The 19297-nt window shown below is 54.6% G+C and overlaps 10 protein-coding genes across 10 annotated transcripts; 4 read left to right on the top strand and 6 right to left on the bottom strand.

The window, feature by feature from the left end:
* Positions 1–320: 320 nt before the first annotated feature.
* On the bottom strand, positions 321–1718 carry HMPREF1541_01828 (uncharacterized protein; the record flags this gene model as incomplete). The annotated part of the gene is made up of 1 exon (XM_008716185.1): positions 321–1718. One exon carries the CDS (start codon positions 1716–1718, stop codon positions 321–323), a length of 1398 nt encoding a protein of 465 aa, XP_008714407.1.
* A 622-nt stretch (positions 1719–2340) lies between these two features.
* On the top strand, positions 2341–3444 carry HMPREF1541_01827 (uncharacterized protein; the record flags this gene model as incomplete). Its single annotated transcript, XM_008716184.1, has 1 exon — positions 2341–3444. The coding sequence occupies one exon, from the start codon at positions 2341–2343 to the stop codon at positions 3442–3444; it is 1104 nt and encodes a 367-aa protein (XP_008714406.1).
* A 1091-nt stretch (positions 3445–4535) lies between these two features.
* Positions 4536–6416, top strand: HMPREF1541_01826 (uncharacterized protein; the record flags this gene model as incomplete). The annotated part of the gene is made up of 2 exons (XM_008716183.1): positions 4536–6047; positions 6105–6416. 2 exons carry the CDS (start codon positions 4536–4538, stop codon positions 6414–6416), a joined length of 1824 nt encoding a protein of 607 aa, XP_008714405.1.
* Positions 6417–7200: 784 nt separating this feature from the next.
* HMPREF1541_01825 (uncharacterized protein) lies at positions 7201–9018 on the bottom strand (the record flags this gene model as incomplete). Its single annotated transcript, XM_008716182.1, has 2 exons — positions 7201–8874; positions 8929–9018. The coding sequence occupies 2 exons, from the start codon at positions 9016–9018 to the stop codon at positions 7201–7203; spliced, it is 1764 nt and encodes a 587-aa protein (XP_008714404.1).
* A 1769-nt stretch (positions 9019–10787) lies between these two features.
* Positions 10788–11933, top strand: HMPREF1541_01824 (uncharacterized protein; the record flags this gene model as incomplete). The annotated part of the gene is made up of 3 exons (XM_008716181.1): positions 10788–10895; positions 10995–11773; positions 11831–11933. The coding sequence occupies 3 exons, from the start codon at positions 10788–10790 to the stop codon at positions 11931–11933; spliced, it is 990 nt and encodes a 329-aa protein (XP_008714403.1).
* A 173-nt stretch (positions 11934–12106) lies between these two features.
* On the bottom strand, positions 12107–12549 carry HMPREF1541_01823 (uncharacterized protein; the record flags this gene model as incomplete). The annotated part of the gene is made up of 2 exons (XM_008716180.1): positions 12107–12480; positions 12534–12549. 2 exons carry the CDS (start codon positions 12547–12549, stop codon positions 12107–12109), a joined length of 390 nt encoding a protein of 129 aa, XP_008714402.1.
* A 361-nt stretch (positions 12550–12910) lies between these two features.
* Positions 12911–14616, bottom strand: HMPREF1541_01822 (uncharacterized protein; the record flags this gene model as incomplete). The annotated part of the gene is made up of 2 exons (XM_008716179.1): positions 12911–14456; positions 14519–14616. 2 exons carry the CDS (start codon positions 14614–14616, stop codon positions 12911–12913), a joined length of 1644 nt encoding a protein of 547 aa, XP_008714401.1.
* Positions 14617–15060: 444 nt separating this feature from the next.
* On the top strand, positions 15061–15656 carry HMPREF1541_01821 (uncharacterized protein; the record flags this gene model as incomplete). Its single annotated transcript, XM_008716178.1, has 2 exons — positions 15061–15176; positions 15224–15656. The coding sequence occupies 2 exons, from the start codon at positions 15061–15063 to the stop codon at positions 15654–15656; spliced, it is 549 nt and encodes a 182-aa protein (XP_008714400.1).
* Positions 15657–16058: 402 nt separating this feature from the next.
* On the bottom strand, positions 16059–17114 carry HMPREF1541_01820 (uncharacterized protein; the record flags this gene model as incomplete). The annotated part of the gene is made up of 1 exon (XM_008716177.1): positions 16059–17114. One exon carries the CDS (start codon positions 17112–17114, stop codon positions 16059–16061), a length of 1056 nt encoding a protein of 351 aa, XP_008714399.1.
* Positions 17115–17906: 792 nt separating this feature from the next.
* On the bottom strand, positions 17907–18929 carry HMPREF1541_01819 (uncharacterized protein; the record flags this gene model as incomplete). The annotated part of the gene is made up of 1 exon (XM_008716176.1): positions 17907–18929. One exon carries the CDS (start codon positions 18927–18929, stop codon positions 17907–17909), a length of 1023 nt encoding a protein of 340 aa, XP_008714398.1.
* Positions 18930–19297: the final 368 nt, after the last annotated feature.

Genomic DNA, 19297 nt, shown 5'->3' with positions numbered 1-19297 from the left:
GCCCGACGGCACAGAAGAAGGTAACATATGGCATGCATGGGTCTGTGATCGCCATACAGAGGGGTACATACGTGGATTTGATTGAGTCTGCTGTGCGCAACCCCGTGCATGGTTTGGGTTTTCCACTGTCCCTGGGAAAAGTTCTCGAAAAGGAGGATAGCAGCCTGCATCGAATAGATATACTCTCCACTCGCGATCTGAAGGTGGAGTGGTTTTGGTGTGTGTGTACAGTAGAGCAAGATAAACCGAATGTGTATGATCATAATCGTCATCATCTACTCTTCTAGGTGCGCTCAAGATATGCTTGCTTGGTGCTAATGTCAAGTCGTCCTGTTATGTCGTCCGTGTTCGTCAAAGAGCATCTCTTCGGTTGTGTCATTTTCCGCCGCTGCATTCTGCTCCTGGGGAACAGTGCCGGCGGACGGTGCTGTCTCATCCTCGTCCTCATCCTCACTATCCGCTATCTCGACGGCTTTGCGCTTTTTGGGACCCGTTTGGGAGCTGGAAGAGTCGTCGAGCACCGGATCTACTATATTTGCAGGGAGTGGTACCGGTAGTGGGCTTGCTCCAGCGGTGGTGGTTGCATCTCTGAGTAGTTGAGACGCTGTTGGAAGTATGGCTTCTGGGTCAATCGGAGGTGCTGGGAGCCGATCGGGCTGACTCGTACGGATCTGCAGCAGCATATCTTCTTCGGCCTCCCTCGGCACGGGAGGAGCAGCAGCCTCAGGGAGTTGAGTGTAGATGTCAAGTTCTCGCAGCCCGCCAGTCTCGATCACGAAAGGAACAGGGTCAGACAGGATGTCCTTAGCGCCCAATCGAACAACCTCAGCTATGCGGTAACTTCTTTTTTCCTGGAGATTAAGCTTCGCTTTGTGCTCTTGGGGGTAGAGGTCCCGGTAGAGGAGAATCCTGGTGTGGATTGCGGCATCCCAAGCGTGTCCAGACAATGCCGGCTTTAGGATTGCGCGTTGACCACCCTTTACGCTTGTGATGGTATTGGTGAGAATCACGATTGCGATGTGTCGAGCGGCTGCCAGTCGCGATAGAGCGGATGCCAGGTTCTCAATCAGTTGAAAGCGCCTGCCGGCGGCCTTCTTTGCGGCGTTTTCCTGCAGAATCGTGTTTGTGCCGTTCTCCTGTCGAAGTCGCCGCGGAAATGCGCTCTGCAGAATATTTGGCAGACCGTCAATGACGAGAATTTTTGTGTGTGGCGGGGGAAAGAGGGTAGTTGGGTGCATCAACATGGCCAGCAGATGGGGCAACGAGCGCACTTCTTTGTAGCTGAAGTTGTCCACACGCTTTCCTTCCTGGTTAGGTGGCTGTGGCGGCGAAGAAGGAAGTTCTTGGCCACCTCGATGGATGTACGCTGCAGTAAGATCGTCGAAGCGAGTCTGCATCAGAGGAGATCCAGCAGCAATCCAGACGGCCTTCGCGTCTGGTTCCATAGCGTGTAGTGCATTGACTGATACTTGGGCGCCAAAGGTCGTCTTGCCTGACCCTGGTGGTCCATATACCTCTGTGACATGTCCACATCGGATGCCATCACAGGGTATGGCCGAATTACGTTGGTTGAGGCGTCGATCGAGGCTGGGCAGGCTGGTGGGCACGCCTCTGGCTCTCTGCAGTTCATCCTGGAGTGCTTGCGCGCCAGATATTGCTGGTAGCCTATGTTCTGACGACGTTGAAAAGTTGTGGATATCGGGTTCGTCCTGTGGCATCTTGGGGTGTCAGATTGCGGCATTCGGTGCAACGATCTTGACGCGCTGTGGCTGGCATCATTGTTGAAACATGCCTAAGGCAAGAGTCACCTCCTCAAGCATCAGTAAGAATGTTGGCATAGCTAGACGATGTCAAGTCGTTTGCATGTTTTGGATCTAAGACGTCGCTTTCACCCAACTTGGACGCGTGGAGGGATGTCAATGGTCTAGTGATGAACTGGTGAATACTACGCAAGGCAACGGCGAGAATGGCTCCACTTGTTGTACGGTGAACGGGAAGGCGCCGTCAGCGCACAGGCTTCCAGGTCGCCGGGATTGCATGACTGCTCTCCCCTACCAGAGCCCAAGTGCCTTGAATACGATAATCAAGTCTGTCTAACCTACGCAAAGACCACCGAAGAGCCATCACTGCTTACCAGCGCACTCTTGTGACCCCAAGTAGGATCCGCGCTCACAGTGCGTCATCTGCCTCCACGGCACCCAAGCAACAGCGATCCCCGAATACGTTGCTTAGCAGCATCCCGAGCACCGACGCCTTTGGCCAAATGTCGATGAGCGTCTGAGATAGTTACTACTCGCACGTTGTCGTTTCCCTCGACAACTGGTTGACGATTGGATTGTCATGTCGGAGTTTACTGGAACCCCACCGTCAACCTCAGTACAAGAGCTCTTCATCCTGCTTGTGCCCTCTCTGCTCATTCCAGCTTTCTTCTTCTTGGTGCGCAGGTCACGAAGTGAGCCAAACCCGTACATCTATGAGAAGCTTGGTCTGAAAGGCGAATCGAACCTCCGTGATGAGGAAGACCCCAAGTACGCGATCTCGGAGGCGACATCAAAGTCGGGTTCTATCGACTGGAAGTTGAAGGCGATCCTGTGTCACCCAATCAAGTCTTGCGGTGGGTTCGAGCTTGCCACTGCTAAAATCAGTGGTAGCGGCATCCTCTGGGATCGCAAGTTTGTCATAGCTGAATGGGCCGAGGCGCCGCCAAAGCAGGGGCAGGAAAGAAAGACGAAGTGGCTCTTTCGGACCATGCGCGCCCCCGGATATGAGAGGCTTGCCCTCGTGAAGCCCGAGATCTGGCTGCGCAAGGGCTCTGACACTGACGGACTTCTCATTGTTCGGTATCCTTACGTCCCTTCGGGACCGCTGGCGTCACTGCATCGTCTGCTGATGACGCTCGGTCTGATGTCAAAGGAGGTTTCGTTTGAGGTTCCACTTGAGCCACCAGCGAAGCATAATTACCCGAAGGAGGAGCTCGATCTATGGAAAGACTCGCCAATCTGGCTCAACTACCAAAGACATGTTCCGAGAAGCCTGCAGACGCTTGTGCAGGCGAAGGGCCCAGTCACATTGTTCAGAGTCGACCCGGCTTCATACCGAGAAGTACATGGAAACGCACCAAAGAAGGCAGATATCGGTTATCAGCCTATGACAGGCGCGAGCGACTCTTATCCCCTCAGTATTCAGAACCTAGCATCTGTGCGGGACCTTGCTGCCAAGATCAGTGACGAGATCCCACATTTCACCATTCGGCGCTTGAGGCCAAACTTCGTCGTCAGCGGTGGTCCAGCCTTCGATGAGGACGACTGGAAATGTATCAAGATCGGCAAACACGATATCTATACTCCATGCAGGACCACTCGGTGCAAGCTGCCCTGCGTCGATCCTGATACGGCTAAGCGACACCCCAGACAGCCAGAAGAGGCGAGTGACACACAAGACTAGTCTCAAAGGGGTGCCAGGTACTAACTTATCGCAGTATCTCAGGAAGAATCGCAATATCGATGCAGGAGCTAGGCACAGCGGCTGCCTGGGAATGCAGATGGTACCAGCAACTCAAGAGACTATCGAGATCAAGGTCGGCGACCCGATTGAGATCGTCGAACGAGGCCAACACCATTTCGCAGGCTAGGATAAACAGTTGCGGCTTGGATGAGAGGAGATCATCGAATATGGTAATTTGTCTTGCTGCAGACAGCCTGAGCTTCAACTTTTGATTGCGGTCTTTTGTCCTCGACTAGGCCCGCAAACTCCTCCCGTTGTTCAAGACAAGATCCGAGAGACGTATACATCCCGCTCGCTGGGAACATTTTCATCGGCAACGGCCTTCAGCGTGGTATGAACTGGCTATCGGGAGGGGCCGATGTCAAGACTCGCGTATGCTGGCCAGCCCTTGGCGGAAGATTCTGCCCACAGCTCCTCGGGTAAGAATTCCACGGTAGTCCACCTACTCCCCTTATCTCTGTCCGGCATTGGCGTGCATCACTCATTCTCTATCTCGCCCCCGTCCAATTCGCTTGAGATATCTATGCAAAAGCTTGGCCCTGACCAAAATCGCTTACTCAAGATCTAGCCTACGGCCCAATGCCCATCCCCTTAGCCTGAGGCGCGGGGCACCGATGCCACCATCTGCTGCACCAAATCTTTCCGCGGTGACCAGTTTTTATTTGGCGTTCGTGAAGCACGTTGATATCATCTAGACCCTAGCGGATCCCTGCCAGCCTTATCATCCCTGCTGGCGAGAGCCGTAGCGCACGCTCATAGGCGTTCGCCGGAATTTTGGTACTCACGGGGATCTGTGAACTTCACGATTCATAAAGAGAGCTCGAGATCCTGGTGCTAACGTGTCTGCCCAGCTCCGACTCTGTACAGTTCCTCCGATAAGAGCAGAACTCACCCTGCTGCTATCAGGTCTGGTTGATCGCTTTCCTATATATACAGCGCAGTCCTTCTGACGAACTCGCCCCATCTCCTCACCAATCGTCACGCGACCCTGACCGAACTCTGAATACTGTTGACACTCGCAATCTGCAGCAATGGAACCAGATCGCATTGGGCCGGACACAACGCCCAAGGTCCCCTTCACGGACCGCTTGAAGCACCGTGGACAGAGAATCGTCCGAGGGTGCACGACCAGAGATGGCCTGATTGGCGACTATGACTATGCCTTTCTCTTCAAGCCTCGCCTGCCGTTCATGAAGAAGGCCAAACGGGCTGCACCCTTTTTCGGCCTCAACGACAGAATGCCCATTCTCCTGGCAATGCTACTTGGATTCCAGCATGCTCTGGCTATGCTTGCAGGTCTGATAACCCCACCTATCATCCTCTCCGGGTCTGGCGGTGCCAACCTGACTCCTGACCAATCTCGATATCTGGTCTCCGCGTCCCTCATCTTTTGCGGCATTGGAAGCGCCGTCCAGATCACCAGATTCCACATCTACAAGACCCCTTACTACATTGGAACAGGCCTCATCAGCGTCGTGGGAACCTCCTTCGCCACCATCCCCGTTGCCACTGGCGGTTTGGCACAGATGTACGAGTCTGGCTACTGCCCGACAGATGCTGACGGCAACCGTCTCCCCTGCCCAAGAGGGTACGGCGCCATCCTGGGAACGGCCTGCGTCTGTGCTCTCCTCGAAATCGGCCTGTCGTTCATGCCAGCCAAGATCTTGCAGCGCATCTTCCCTCCTCTGGTCACTGGCCCTACTGTCATGCTTATCGGTATCAAGCTGATAGCTTCTGGCTTCCAGAACTGGGCTGGTGGAAGCGGCACGTGTGCCAGTCGGCCTGAGACGGGTCCTTTCCAACTCTGCCCCTCCAACACTGCGCCGAATGCGGCTCCCTGGGGCAGTGCGCAGTTCATTGGCCTCGGATTCACCGTGTTCGTGTCCATTATTATAGTCGAGCGCTGGGGCGCGCCGATCATGAAGTCCTGCGCCGTCGTTTTGGGTCTCCTGGTCGGCTGCATCGTGGCTGCTGCCACCGGCTACTTCTCGGACTCAGGAATCACCGCCGCCCCTGTGGCCAACTTTCTCTGGGTTGAGACGTTTCCCCTGTCCGTTTATGGGCCAATGATTCTCCCGTTCCTCGCCGTCTTCCTTGTGTTGATGATGGAAGCGATCGGCGACATTACTGCCACTTGTGATGTCTCTCGCCTCGAAGTCGAGGGCAAGACGTTCAACTCCCGCATCCAAGGTGGCGTTCTCGCCGACGGTCTCAATGGCATGCTGGCCTGTCTGGCAACAATCACCCCGGTTTCCACGTTTGCTCAAAACAACGGCGTCATCAACTTGACACGATGCGCTAACAGGAAGGCCGGATACTGCTGCTGCTTCTTCCTGATCGTGATGGGCGTCTTCGCCAAATTCGCCGCTGCGATCGTAGCCATCCCATCATCGGTCCTCGGCGGCATGACCACATTCCTCTTCGCCGCCGTCGCCGTCTCCGGTATCCGCATCATCTCTACGATCCCCTTCACCCGCCGCAACCGCTTCATCCTCACCGCGTCTCTGGCCGTGGGCTACGGCGCCACCCTCGTCCCCAGCTGGGTAAGATCCAAGCCTTCCTTTTCCTCTACTCGCACAGCTATCTAATGTCACTCGCAGTTCGACTACGTCTTCACCTACGACGGCCCCAACCGCGCCCTCATCGGCTTCATGAACGCCATCAGCCTCGTCATGGAGACCGGCTTCGCCATCACCGCCTTTTTGGCCTTGTTCCTCAACCTCTTCCTCCCCGAGGAGATCGAGGACGAGGTCATCGACGTCGTGGGCAAGGAACAGAGCGACAACGCCGCCATGCCAGGGCCTTCCGCTCCCAACAAGGGCATCGAGAGCAGCCGCGCAAGTGACGCTGACTCGGTGGATAAGATCAATGGACATGGGCCCGGCGGCCAGGCCAAGGAGGTCAGCCCATGAGTGAATAATGGGGAAACACTCACACATGTGACGTAGCACACTGAAAGACTTTGAATGTTTTGTAGCGGTTTTTATCGGTTGGGGGGATGATGATGATGATGATGGAGCGGGAAATGATACCATAAAAGTGTTTGTGCTGTTAACAGAGGCAGGTGTGAAATGATGTGACTATATACCACAAGATGTTACTATCGCTATATTACTTACTGCATATGCACGTTCCAACGGATTCTTAACTTTTAAGCATCAGAGAATAGTACGTATAGGAGGTCTCTCGCTTTGACTTTACTATCCGCGACTACTGAGCTCTGTCCGTGGAGAGCCCAATATAAATATGCAGACTCAGACTACGATTGCCAAGAAAGGAAAAAATACTGTGTAGATACCAAATATTCTGGCTCGCTGTAGTATTGGACCACAGGCCTCTCCTCGATCTGCATTGCCTTTGTCTATAGTGGCCATTACTAAGAGTAAGTCTTCTGTGTGAGCTTGACACGTGCCGCATGGGGCCCCAGACTATACTTCTGAACGCGATTGGTGTTCCACTTCAACGTCGGCGTTTTCTCCCAGGGCGCTCAGACGCGTACTCATGTGGAGTCTCTCTCTCTCTCTCTCTCTCTCTCTCTCTCTCTCTCTCACGGCCCGGTGACACGATCCAGCTCTAGAAGGTGTCTTACCAGCCGCGCACAAAGGCGGAGGGTGGGTGGATCCGCGTAGCTCCTTGAAATTCACAAATGCACTCGTACTCACAACGGCCCCGTACTCCTCGAATTCCCGAATGCCCCTAGATCCCCTTCCTAGCCATCCCCTCCGCCAACGCCTTCATCCGCGCCGGCCACCAACACGCCTTTTCCTCCTCCTCATTCCCAGTGCCATCCACCTCCCCCCGAGCCCCAGTCCACGGCAACATGACCTGCAGCTTCCCGATATCCGAGCTGCCCAGGTCGGCCAGCCACCAGGCCTCGTGCTCGATCAAGATGGTGAAGACCAGCCAGTGCGCATACACCTCCCACGCCAGGTATTGGATCGCGTGCTCCAGCAACGGCGGCTGCTCCTCCTCCTCGTTGGCCACTATGCCCCCGTCTGGAGGACCGTGGGGCGGGAAGCCCGCCGCCGGGAATGGCTTGCTGAGCAGCGAGATGTACGGAGCGGGAACGCGGTTCGGCCACGTCAACACGGCGTGCGTGAGGGGGCGGGAGGATTCGAAGGTGGGTGGGGAGTCGCAGTACTGTTTGAGCCAGGAGGAGAAGGTGGGTTTTGTGGTGGCCTGTGAGGGCGAGGCGTCGTCCCTTGAAGGGAACGGGGAGGAAGAGGTGCTGTTGTCGGTGTGGAAGATGGAGTGGCTGAGGGCTTCGAGCATGGTGAGGGCCGAGTAGCAGGCGCCCAGGGCTTGGACGTCGGAGAACTGGCTCTCGGCTTGCTCGAAGGTGAAGAGCGGGTCGGCGCGGTCTTGATGGCGGAGCTTGTCTTGGAGTGCGTTGAGGCGCTGGTGGAGGGCTTGGAAGGCGGGGTCTGCCGTGGCGGCGATCGTCGGGTACATTACATGTCGGGGCCCGGCGGGCGAGTCGAGTGCGGAGGCGTCCATGGTGAGTTTGTCACCTTGGGATTCGACGGCGTTCAGGATGTAGGCCGAAATGTATGGCGAAGGCGCACCTCTTTCCGGATGGGGCGAGGCCGTGTCCATCGCGGGTGATCTGCTGTTACGGATGGTGCCGATACTTCTGACGCCTCGAAGAAGATGCAGCCATTCGAGGTTGGTTGGTGAGTCAGCCATTGGGTCGTGGAGCACGAACCCCAGCTTCTCCTGTTGGCGGTGAAGCAGGCGGAAGATTCGCCTTCGAGCGGGCGGGTACCCAAGCATCATGGCCGAGTGGGCGTGTGCAATTTCTAGCTCCTGAGCAGAATCTGTGTTCAATTGGGCCCTCATGTGGGCGAGAGCTTTGCCATGGTAGTAGTCGCCCCGGGAGAGGAGCACGTCAATCCGGTCCATGTGCGAAAGTGGTTCGTAACCCGTCAAGATGTCTACACATATGCATGCGGCGCCGAAGGCAAGTATGGAGCAGAGCAGGCCCTGGCTTCGCGCAGCCATTCTGGGCATTGCTACCTTTCTCGCATAGCGGAAGCTGTTGGTCAGGCCTGGGGCGTGGACGGTGTGACGGATGTAGTGGGTGAAGAGGTACATATCTTCTTCATTGACATCAGAAGGACTATACGGGTTGAGAGCCTCGGAGGCATCGTACAGTGTCTCATCGGCCTCTGGTGAAACTGACGTCCAAGTGGGCTGGCCGTGTAGAGATGGCGAATTAGTTGTCAGAATGCTTTGCATGCGCCGGCCGTCGTGGACCGAAGTGATGGTGAGGTTTTGGAATTGAGACTCCTGCCGGATTGTGTGCGGGAAATACTCGCACTGCTCTTCGCGTATCACGCAAGTCCGGCACTCTGGCTTGGTTTCGTCACACTGTCAGCGTCAATGTCAGCTTGGCGACAACGATGACCCTGAAGCGTGATTTACCTTGATCTTACGTCGCCGACAGTTCTTGCAGCCATTGCGAGACTTCTTGTGAGATTTGCGTGGTTTGTAGAGCTTCTCCTCGTCGGCCATAGTGGAAGATATCATCGACGTAGTCATATTGCCGGAGCTCCTGAACCTAGTAGTAATGGTAGATTAATAGACTTGCCTACCCAACGAGTCACCACGTGTAGAGGGAAAGCACCCATTTTATGTCAGCCCGTCCTCGACCATACCAATGACCCACCTTTCGAGGCCGACTTTCAGCGGAGTCACGGTCTCATCGTAAAGGAGGCAGCGGCCACGATTTGTCACGGTAGCGAACCCAAGTTTGCAAATTATTCAGCTAGGCACAAGGCTCGGAGACAAATTGGCAGCAACAAATGATTGCGGTCCTGCAGAATCAAACCAATTGAGCTGGGTAGCATGCTGAAGGGGCAGTGCTTGTCGAATTTCTGCAAGATCCCTCATCGTCGCGTGGAGACTGCCACGAGTTGGGCGTAGGTAATCATGACTACCCATAGTGGCTAGCTGCCGCCCCTTAGCCTGCCAGGTTTGCAAGGGCTGCAAGGGGGGCCTAATTTTGGCTCCGCTGGCCAGTGACTCCCCCAAGGCTGAACGATTAAGGCCCGGATACCGGCGCGGTGTCGCAATATTCTGCCCAAAGGCTATCAGCTGTGACGTACTCGGATAGTGCGCTTGGTTGCAAAAAGTTCCTGAATAACTGAGTTCAGCGCTGGCTTTGGTTAGGCGCAATACGCTCGCTCTAGCGGGATTTGCCGATTCGGACCGCTCAGAGTAAGGTATCTCAACACCGCTCCTGTGAAGCTGCGGCATCCCAGTCCGGCCGCCGCTGGGCAGGTGATCTACAGCCTAGCAAGTGAGCATTCACGACTTGAGGAGACTACCATCGATCCTGGCCACTAAATGTAAACCAGAAAGCATGCCAATAGGCAGTGAATGCTAGGTATGTATCACCATATCCGAGTCAAAACACGTGATGCTGTCGGTCGACATAGGTGTCTTGCATGGAAGATGCTCAAAAACTATATCTGATGTGTGCCCATGTTACCGAGAAGCTGCCAGTGGCCATAGCTTCGAGGTGTTGCAGACCATCCTTCCGGCTCTCCACGCAGAGAACATGAGCGGGACACCATGATGTGGGACGAAGAGGGAGGAGATGAGTATGGGGCAAATGGGAAGGAAAGAGAATCTCACTCCATCAGTCTTATACGAGCTCTAGACGCTGATGCGAGCGCTTTTCTCGTCTCCCAAATCCGTGAATAGATCGTGGTGCCCTCCCGATGCCCATGTCGTCTTGACTTATCAGGTACAAAACCGAAACATTCTCAAGGATCTTCTCTCCCGCAGACCATCGCCGGTACTCTGAGCGCGATAGTCATGGACCATCTTCAGCGAACGAGCTATCTGCTGTTTCGATAACAGTGAACAGCATTATTTCGCCTCCGGCATATACAGTATGCGGGCTCCAGGCACGATCGCTGCTAAAGTCTTAGCGGGATCGCCCCTGCATGCTGGATCTGATCTCCGTAATTACCTTTCCGGGGTTCCCAAGTAGTCATGACGTATCCTGGGCCATTATCTGACAGTCCCCAGGTGCTGCGACACGGGAATAATGATGCGGAAGATGCGTCACGACATGTTCGTCTGCGGATGGTAACTAATTCAGGTCGTCCTGGCTGGGGACGAAATGCGTAGTGCTATTCATGCTGGTATTCTCGTCACCCTCCATTACAACAAAGTATTCTGCAACCCGGACGCTGCACAGCGCATTCTCTTCTGCGGCGATCAACATCTTTTCCTACCGAACAGCGCGGGTATACTCGAGACCCTCCAGCTACATGCCTCCAAAACAGAAGTACACGGACCCCAAACTCCGCGAGGAGGTCAAGGAAGACATCAAGCAGTCCGACAAGGGCGGCGCGCCGGGACAATGGTCTGCTCGCAAGGTCTGTCTCTCTGCTCATCACCATACAACAGCCCTTGCGCTTTGCCTGCACAAGCACTAGTTCTTTCGTGATCACTAACTGACCACCCCTCGACACTAGGCACAAATGATGGCGTCTGAATACAAGAAGCGCGGCGGCGACTACACAACGCCCAAGTCCGACAAGGACAAGGAACAAAAACACCTCGACAAGTGGGGAGAAGAGGACTGGCAGACCAAGGAAGGCGAAGGGCAGGCGAAGCAGAGTGACGGGAGTCGTAAGCGCTACCTGCCCAAGAAGGCATGGGAGCAGATGGACGACGGAGAAAAGGAGGCGACGGACCAGAAGAAGCAGAAGGCGAGTAAGCAGGGAAAGCAGTTTGTGGGGAATACGGATAGGGCGAGGAGGGCTAGGAAGGATGCGAATGAGCAGGAGGAGGAGGATTACGAGGGGCGGAATGGAGGGGAGGGCGCAAATGAGGACGATGAGAAGGACGATGAAGGTGAAGAGCAGGAGGAGGAGGAGGAGGAGAAGGAGAAGGAGATGAAGGGAACGAAGCCGCAGCAGAAGGCCAATGCTGGTAGGAAGCGCGGGCGGCCGCAGAAGGAGGAGGACAAGCAACAGGAAGAGGCACCGGCGCACAAGGCGCAGAAGAAGAGCGCTACTACTGCTGGCGTGAACAGGGGCCAGGACTCGTCGAAGGACAAGAAGGATGGAGGGTCTCAGTCTCAGTCGGGGAAAACCGTCGGGTCGCGCAAAGACAACGCTGAGGCCCCCGCAAAGCAAGCCTCCCTGCAGCGTCTGCCCAAGAAGGGTACCAAGGCGTACTGGAAGGCCATGCCGGGATGGGTAGATGGGGATGTTGTTGAGGTGTTGAAGAAGGGGAAGAGCGTGGATGGGTAAGTTTTATCTCCCACCAACCGACACAGGTACGTGGAGTGCTGACGAGGCTGCAGGAAGCAGGTCAAGGCCAGCAAGGATGATCCAAAGGTGGTGCTGAAGAGCAGTTCATCGGGCAAGATCTGTGTCCATAAGGTGGACAACGTGTACTTTGACTGACGAGTTCGAGACGTTCGATGCTGGGTAGGCGGAGGCATGTCTACATCTCGTCAACTCAGGAAAGTATTGAAACATCAGGCCTGCAGGAGTTGGTCTTCAATGGCACCAGCGTCGGACCCTCTGGAACATGTAACAATATACATATTTTATTCTTCCTCCTCCAACACGAGTACTCATAGCTTGGCCTTCGGGCTCGCCTTGGCCAATATAGGTTCCATCTTCGTGGCCTTCATCACATTGCCCTTAACCTTCAGCTTCCCACTCATGAACAGCTGCTGCGCCTTAGCCTTGCCCGTCACCATCTTGCCGAAGTTCTCGTCGCTCAGAGAGAGCACGACATCGGCCTTTTTGCCCGCTGGCGCCTCGCCTTTGGCGACCTGGCCGGTCTCCTTGAGGTCAATGTGCCACGCCTCCTCCTTGCCGGAGGTATTCTTTAGCTTGAAGGCGAAGACGGCCTGGCCTTGCTTGATAGCGTTTTTGGTCTCGGCTGCGTCGGCGGAGAGGGCGGATGCAATGGCGTCGAAGGCGGCGGAGGAGGGGAAGGCTTCTGAGGCACGGGTTAGGAAGGGGTCCGTTGGATGGAAAGGGCGAGTTGCGTACCGTCTGCGAGAGACATCGTTGCGGCTGTCGGTCTTCTGAACTGGTGTTGGTGAGCTCTGCGGATGGATCTGAGGGTTTACCAGCAGGTTTACGTAGGATGAGACTCTGTAGAGGGAGAAACTGCGAAGACGTGTCGAAATATCGGAGGCCGAGAGTCGCAATTGATCACATGGGCAGTCAGAAGTGCTGTGGAAACTCAGCTTCGGCCATCGCACCTGAAATTGCATGTGAAAGCGGCTGAGTCGGAGGATCAATGACGCTGCAAGCGACGCGTGCGAGCCGAGGCTGGGATTCTGGCCCACGGGCGTCACGTGGCACCCAATTGACATGCCTATTCTATCCTTGACGGTACCAATACGATGGAGACCAGCTATTCTCTACTCATCAGGCTTGTACACTGCATCTTTGCATAATACGACGACCTTTTTGAACAATCGTCGCCATTCCAACGGATCGCCCGAACCTTTGACAAACGATATTTCAACCACCGCCCCGTCTGCAACATGTACTACACCAATGGCAATCTTGCCCGTTAAGCGACATCCTCGGCTGTCTAGAGCAGAGACCTTGATGGTGCTTTCGTAGTCCTGCGCTGATGGGCGGGGAACGCTGGGGGTGGGTATTCCGAGGTGACTTAGTGCTTCGATGAGGAGTGGCACCAGTAGATTGAGTGACCACGATGAATAGAAGTTGGTCAAGCTCTGAGCCGGTAGAATGTCGCGGAACTTGCGTGCCATCTGCGTTCTGCTCATGGGAACGCTAGGCATCGCAGCGAACTGGGACATGGAGGGTTCTTCGGCGAGGAAATTAGGCAGGGCAAGGGATTGAGTCGAAGATACTGCGCGACTGTTCAATGGCTGCGTTGACGAAAAGACCGGTTTCCGGGGATTGTCCCAATCAAACAGCATATCTTCTCCCGGAGCCATAGGCTGCGTTGAAGCAAGCTGCTGAGCTGCCAACTCCTCTTGACTCTGGCCATCAAGTTCCATAGCGTCCGTATCTTGCCTCTGGCTGCCCTTGAGCGGAACTGCATCGAAGCTCACCCTTAGAGACTCGAACATGGTCGTGGCAGTCGTTAGTGGGTCATTGAAGAGCCCCTGATCGTTGATCTGGTTATTGGCCTGTGTGAACCATGGGTGTCGCCGGATCGCCTCGAGGGAGAATCTTCGACTGACGTCCACACTCATCATGCCTCTCAAAAGTGATAGAACATCATCTGGAAGACCCTGCCAAAGGTCGTCCTCCGGTCTGCCATTCGAATTGATATAATCACTGTATTCGTTCGGTCGTCCGTACTCGTCTCGGCCCTCAACGGGCTTGCCCCAAGGGGTGTTGCCGGCTAATAGAACAAACAAAACCACACCACAGGACCAGATATCCGCCTTGTCTGCATCGTAGCCGACTGCCTTGGTCTTGTCGTGTGATCCACAAGTCAATACCTCAGGAGCGACGTATGGTGGACTCCCACACAGTGTAACGACCTTCTTTCTCTTTCCATTGTATTCAAACAATGAAGCCATGCCAAAATCTGCCAGCTTCAGGTTGCCGTCTGCGTCTAATAGCACATTCTCAGGCTTCAGATCTCGGTGTCCTATGCCTCTCGAGTGCATGTAACTCACCGCATTGATCAATTGTGTGAAATAAGCATGGGCGATTTCGGGCTTCAGCCCAGCGTCGGCTTCCACCTTGTCGAACAGGTCACCACCTTCTGCCAACTCCATCGCAATCCACATCCATACATCATCTTCGCCGCTGTCGTAGAACTCTATGATGTTTCTGTGTTGACCGACATACTTGTGCAAAGTGACCTCCATCTGGAGTTGCTTCTGCTTGATGCGGCCATATTTCTGTGCATAGTCTTTGTGTATGAATTTAACGGCGAAGATCGGGCTTTCTTCTCGCTTCGGAGCGGCCTTTTTTATACTGTGATATTGATCAGCCTTACTTCGAGGCCTCTGAACGCAGATGCGGACAAGCAAATTTACCATGCATATGCGCCAGCGCCGATTGTCTTGGAAACGATACGGAAGGGAACGTTGTGAGTTGGCAGCGGCGCCAACTGCGAGTGCTGGACTCCGTTCATGGTGAAATCATGTCCCCGTCAATGTTGGTCCCATGGCCGCGTGCTGATCTATGTCGCGTGAACGTGAACGTGATTAGTCTGGACGCGTTTGATGGGGATCGATTGGCGATGAGGCTTTCGTCATAAAGAACTCGCGTCACTGCAGCGACCACAAGCGCGACCCGGGTAAACACAGGACCCGAGGTTCAGGCACCCGCAACCTTACGGAGGCATTACAGTAACCTCACTTTTGCACATCTCTCTACATCCTAACTTCGCATCTTCTATTCAAGCGCATCAAGTCACGAGAGCATCTGTGCCTTGCATTGACCGAAGCCTAGATCAGAACCCTCCGTCCGTTGTCAGGCATTGTCTCCGCTTTCAGCATTCCTTCACATTGCGCCATTCTCCCGCACCCGGACTCGACCTGAAACTCACAAAAAGACAAAAAGACCTCGATCTAACATGGAGTTCGCCCTCGAGGATACACAGAACGCTGCTCCTGGTCAACCTACCATGGCGGAACAACAGAAGCTAGGTGCCAGCACCAAGCGAGCTGACACCCAGAGCGTTACTAAAAGGTGAGTACCTTGTAAGCACATTTGCTACCTGCTCTGACAACGTTCAGACTACAATCCGAACTAATGGCCCTGATGATGTCTCCAACGCCTGGCATCTCCGCCTTTCCGGGTGCCGATGGCAACATGCTGTCCTGGACAGCCACTATCATCGGCCCCAAGGACACACCCTACTCCGACCTCTCGCTGAAGCTGTCCTTTGATTTCCCCTCAAACTACCCGTACTCGCCACCCACAGTACTATTCAAGACACCAATCTATCACCCCAACATCGACTTCTCAGGCCGCATCTGCCTCGACATCCTCAAAGATAAGTGGAGCGCAGTCTACAACGTGCAGACAGTCCTACTGAGCTTGCAAAGCCTGCTCGGCGAGCCGAACAACGCGAGCCCACTGAACAATGAAGCTGCTCAACTGCATGAGAAGGACTCGGAGGAGTACCAACGCAAGGTACTGGCGCGGCACCGAGATATCGAGGATTAGGCACATCCATAGCATGAACCAGACATGAAGTAGGCGAGACGTGCTGGTCGATCGTTGATTGCTGCGATTAGCGAGCTCTTTGTCGTTGCGGGTGTCGGTAGCGAATCGATCCATCATCAGCTGGTTCACTGGAGTTGCATAGCATTGGGAACATCTGGTGGCGCAGGCTGGAGCTGTACAGGCATTGTGGAATGGGGAACGGCGGCAATTGCACACCTATCCAAAAAGACCTTACAAGTCTATCGTTACACTTTCAATCCCGTCGTCTCGCATTCCAATTCGTGTGTCTCGTGTATAAGCATCCCAGGCCGAGCCCTGTTTTCGCAATTTCGTCCTCCAAACCCATATTCCTACAAGAACGTCATTCCAATCTTCCTGATCCCAAGCAACGACAACTACGATTTACAACTCCTCCTGCTCCTCCGCAGCCAAGAACCTGTTACTCCCTCCATCTAGGCCCTCAAACAACTCAACACCCCAGCTCTTGCCCGGATCGTTGAACCTCGCCTTCTCATCCCGCTCCGTGATCCTCACCATCTCTTCATCCTCAAATTTGACGTGCACGCTCCCCAAATTCTCCACAATGCGCTTCTCATGAGTGCTCTTGGGGATCACGACCGTGCCGCGCTGCATGCCCCAACCCAGCACGGCCTGCGCGACCGTCACGCTCTTGTTGCGCGCCATCTCCACCCAGAACGCGTCTTCGGTGATGGGCGGCAGTTTCGGGTGCGTGCCGTTGTAGGTCGGGTTCAGGTTCGCCAGTGGGCTGTAGGCGATGACTTTGATGTCGCGCTCCTGGTGCCATTCCACGAATTCCTGCTGTTGCAGGTAGGGATGGGTCTCGAACTCGTGGGCGTAGGGGCATATCTTGCAGCTCTTCAAGACTTGGTCGATCTGCCGCGGCGAGAAGTTGCTGATGCCGATGTGGCGTGTTAGGTTCTGGCGCACGAGGTCTTCCATGGCCTTCCAGGTGTCGGTGATGGAGGTGTCTTGGTCGATGATGGTGCGGGAGCCTTTGTCGGGAACGAAGGCAACGGGCCAGTGCATCAGATAGAGGTCTAGATAGGTGGTGTTGAGGTCGGCGAGAGTCTGGCGTAACGCAGGCTCGACTTTCGAGGGCTGGTGCGCATCGTTCCAGAGCTTGCTGGTGATCCAGTATTCATGACGGGAAATGTTGGCCGTGCCGAGGCCTTTGCCGACGTAGCCCTCGTTGGAGTATGCGGCGGCCGAGTCGAAATGATGGTAACCTGCAACGAAGGCGGATTCTACTGCGTCGGTGGCGAGCTTTGCTTTGGAGTTCCATAGCCCCAGGCCGATCTTGGGGATTTCCAGGCCATGCTTGGGAGGAGCGATTGGTTTCTGGTCTCCACCTTTGTCGAAAGGGACGAGGCGGAAGTCGAAGAGGGAGCGGGCGGCGACGCTCGCCACCAGGCACAACCAAGCGGAGGGAAGTAACATGTCGTACAGCAATATCGGGCGGCGCCTCGAACGCAAATGCTTCGGGTAGGCTGCCAACGAAATGAGTATTCGAATGATAGGACTGTGACTCTCGTAGTGATGGAACACGACGTTTACGAATGCTTCTGCCTTGGGATCGAGAGTTTCGGGACAGGGGGGAGGAAGCGTCATAGATCCACTTTCTCCAGGTTTCAGTATCCTGGTCCGATGGTTTGCCTTCCGGCCCAATCAGCGCTGGATGTCCAAACGAGGCGACGAGGCTTGAACCTCCTGAAACAAACCGGGTACCAAGCTACTAAAGGTCGCTTCGCCCTCGTCTCATTCGACCTTGCGCGAGCATTATGGCTGCGCCTCAGGGTGACAAACAGGAATCTTCTCCCACGGTCTGCCAGCGAGCAAGTCATACTCTACGGCTAAAGAAACAAGGTCCAGCGCATAGGACCGTGATACCTGTCTACCAACGAACTCTGGAACAATTCCCTGTCACACGTAACAGATGTGATGATGAGCACGTGATGAGCGCATAATGAGTGCGACAATGCTGATTCATCTATGATATGCATCCTTATTACACTTTCAATATCGAGTTTCTGCAAGCTTGGAGACTCGAGAGCGCTACCGTCCTGGCCGGAACCACCTAGAAGTACAAGCCATGCTGACTCCCCTACCACCCACGCTACAACACATTATATGCGCAGTCTCTGTGATGTGACCACTGCGTCCCTGTGCCATGCCGAGACAACTGCATCAGAGAATGCCTATGTTGTCGTTCGCCTGACGAGATTCTGTCAGCTAGGCCAACTCCGCATCGCTCCCATCTTCATCCTCGCCATCCGTCAAGTCATCCTCATCATGCTGAACGAAGCCAGCTTGAACATCAGACATTTGCTTTTCTTCGTACAATTCTGTGTTGCCGGCAGTCGTGGCGAGAACAGAACCACTCTGAGCAAGAGCAGCACTGGAAGCCATTGCAGCTTCCCCCGCAGTCACCCGGCGATTCGCAGCGTTTCTAGCCCGCGTGACCACTCCTGCAGCACGAGTCTGCTGGACAACACTTGCAAAGGGAGGCAGAGGTTCTCTCATGCTCTTGTGCTTCGGCATATCAGCTGGGCGACCATCGTTGCGAAGGAAGTTGCCGTTGCGGCCATTGCTAACCAGGTTGTCCCATAAGCCATCTTGGATCAACTTCGTTGTACGTTTGGTCAATCGATTGGTCAGGAAGGTTGGGTTTTCGGCAGCGGTCGTTCCCTTGAGAGCATCTTGTACGTTTTTGGGCAGACACTCTTTGATCTCGCCAGCGGACCAGTTGCGTTGCAAAAATGCGTCTAGTACTGCATGATTAAGTGAATTCGGGAATTGCTGACAGACGTCGTAGCAAGATAGACCTGGTGGTGGCACAACATGCTTTCCTGGGAAGAACTTCCATGAGGCGTAGTTACTAGGACATTCTCCATACGAATCAGCAACGACAGGAGGAGTTGATGCGTGAGCTTGAAGCTGTTGTGGCGGGGTTTGTATGATATTGCCGACGCCGACATCTGAATTCTGGTCTTGTGCGGTAGAGTGTGTGGGGTTATGATCAGGAGTGTGTGAAGCTGGTGTGGTGGACACGGCTGTGTTGATGCTGTGAGTATTGGTGAATGGTAGTGGTAGACCATAGATTGTCTCTACAAGGGTGTTGAGATGAAGGCTCGGTGAAGTTCTGGCCCCTGCGACTACGTTCCGTGAATGACGATTGGAATCGAATGCTGCGGGATGGGTACCATGCAGAGTCATCGGATTAGCAGTAGTTGCTACAGGAGCATTCGCTTGCATGGCTGGCGTCGCTTCCGGATAGACATGAGACGTGCTATGTGGAATGTTCGTGTTTGTACGAGCTACATGATATGTGGTCTCTGAAGTGGGACATCCGCGGTCAGGCCGAGGAAAGGTGGTGTGGAGGTTTTCGGTTTGCCGAAAACCAGTCGCAGTTGAACTAGGATATCTCGTGATGTCTGAATAGTGCTGATTTGTTAGTTGTGTCGAGCCGTTGGGATATCTAAGGAGACGGAATATCTCGGAATCGCAGGGTCCAAGAGGATCAAAGTCGTCAGCATCGTATGCTTTACGATCCATGATGAATGATATTGGATGAGCCGGAGAGTTTTTGGGTAGATGTACAAGCGTCCAGCTATGCTCACAAG

This window comes from Cyphellophora europaea (assembly GCF_000365145.1).
Source record: "Cyphellophora europaea CBS 101466 unplaced genomic scaffold supercont1.2, whole genome shotgun sequence".
Classification (NCBI taxonomy): domain Eukaryota; kingdom Fungi; phylum Ascomycota; class Eurotiomycetes; order Chaetothyriales; family Cyphellophoraceae; genus Cyphellophora; species Cyphellophora europaea.
This window is presented reverse-complemented; position numbering and strand designations above follow the sequence as displayed.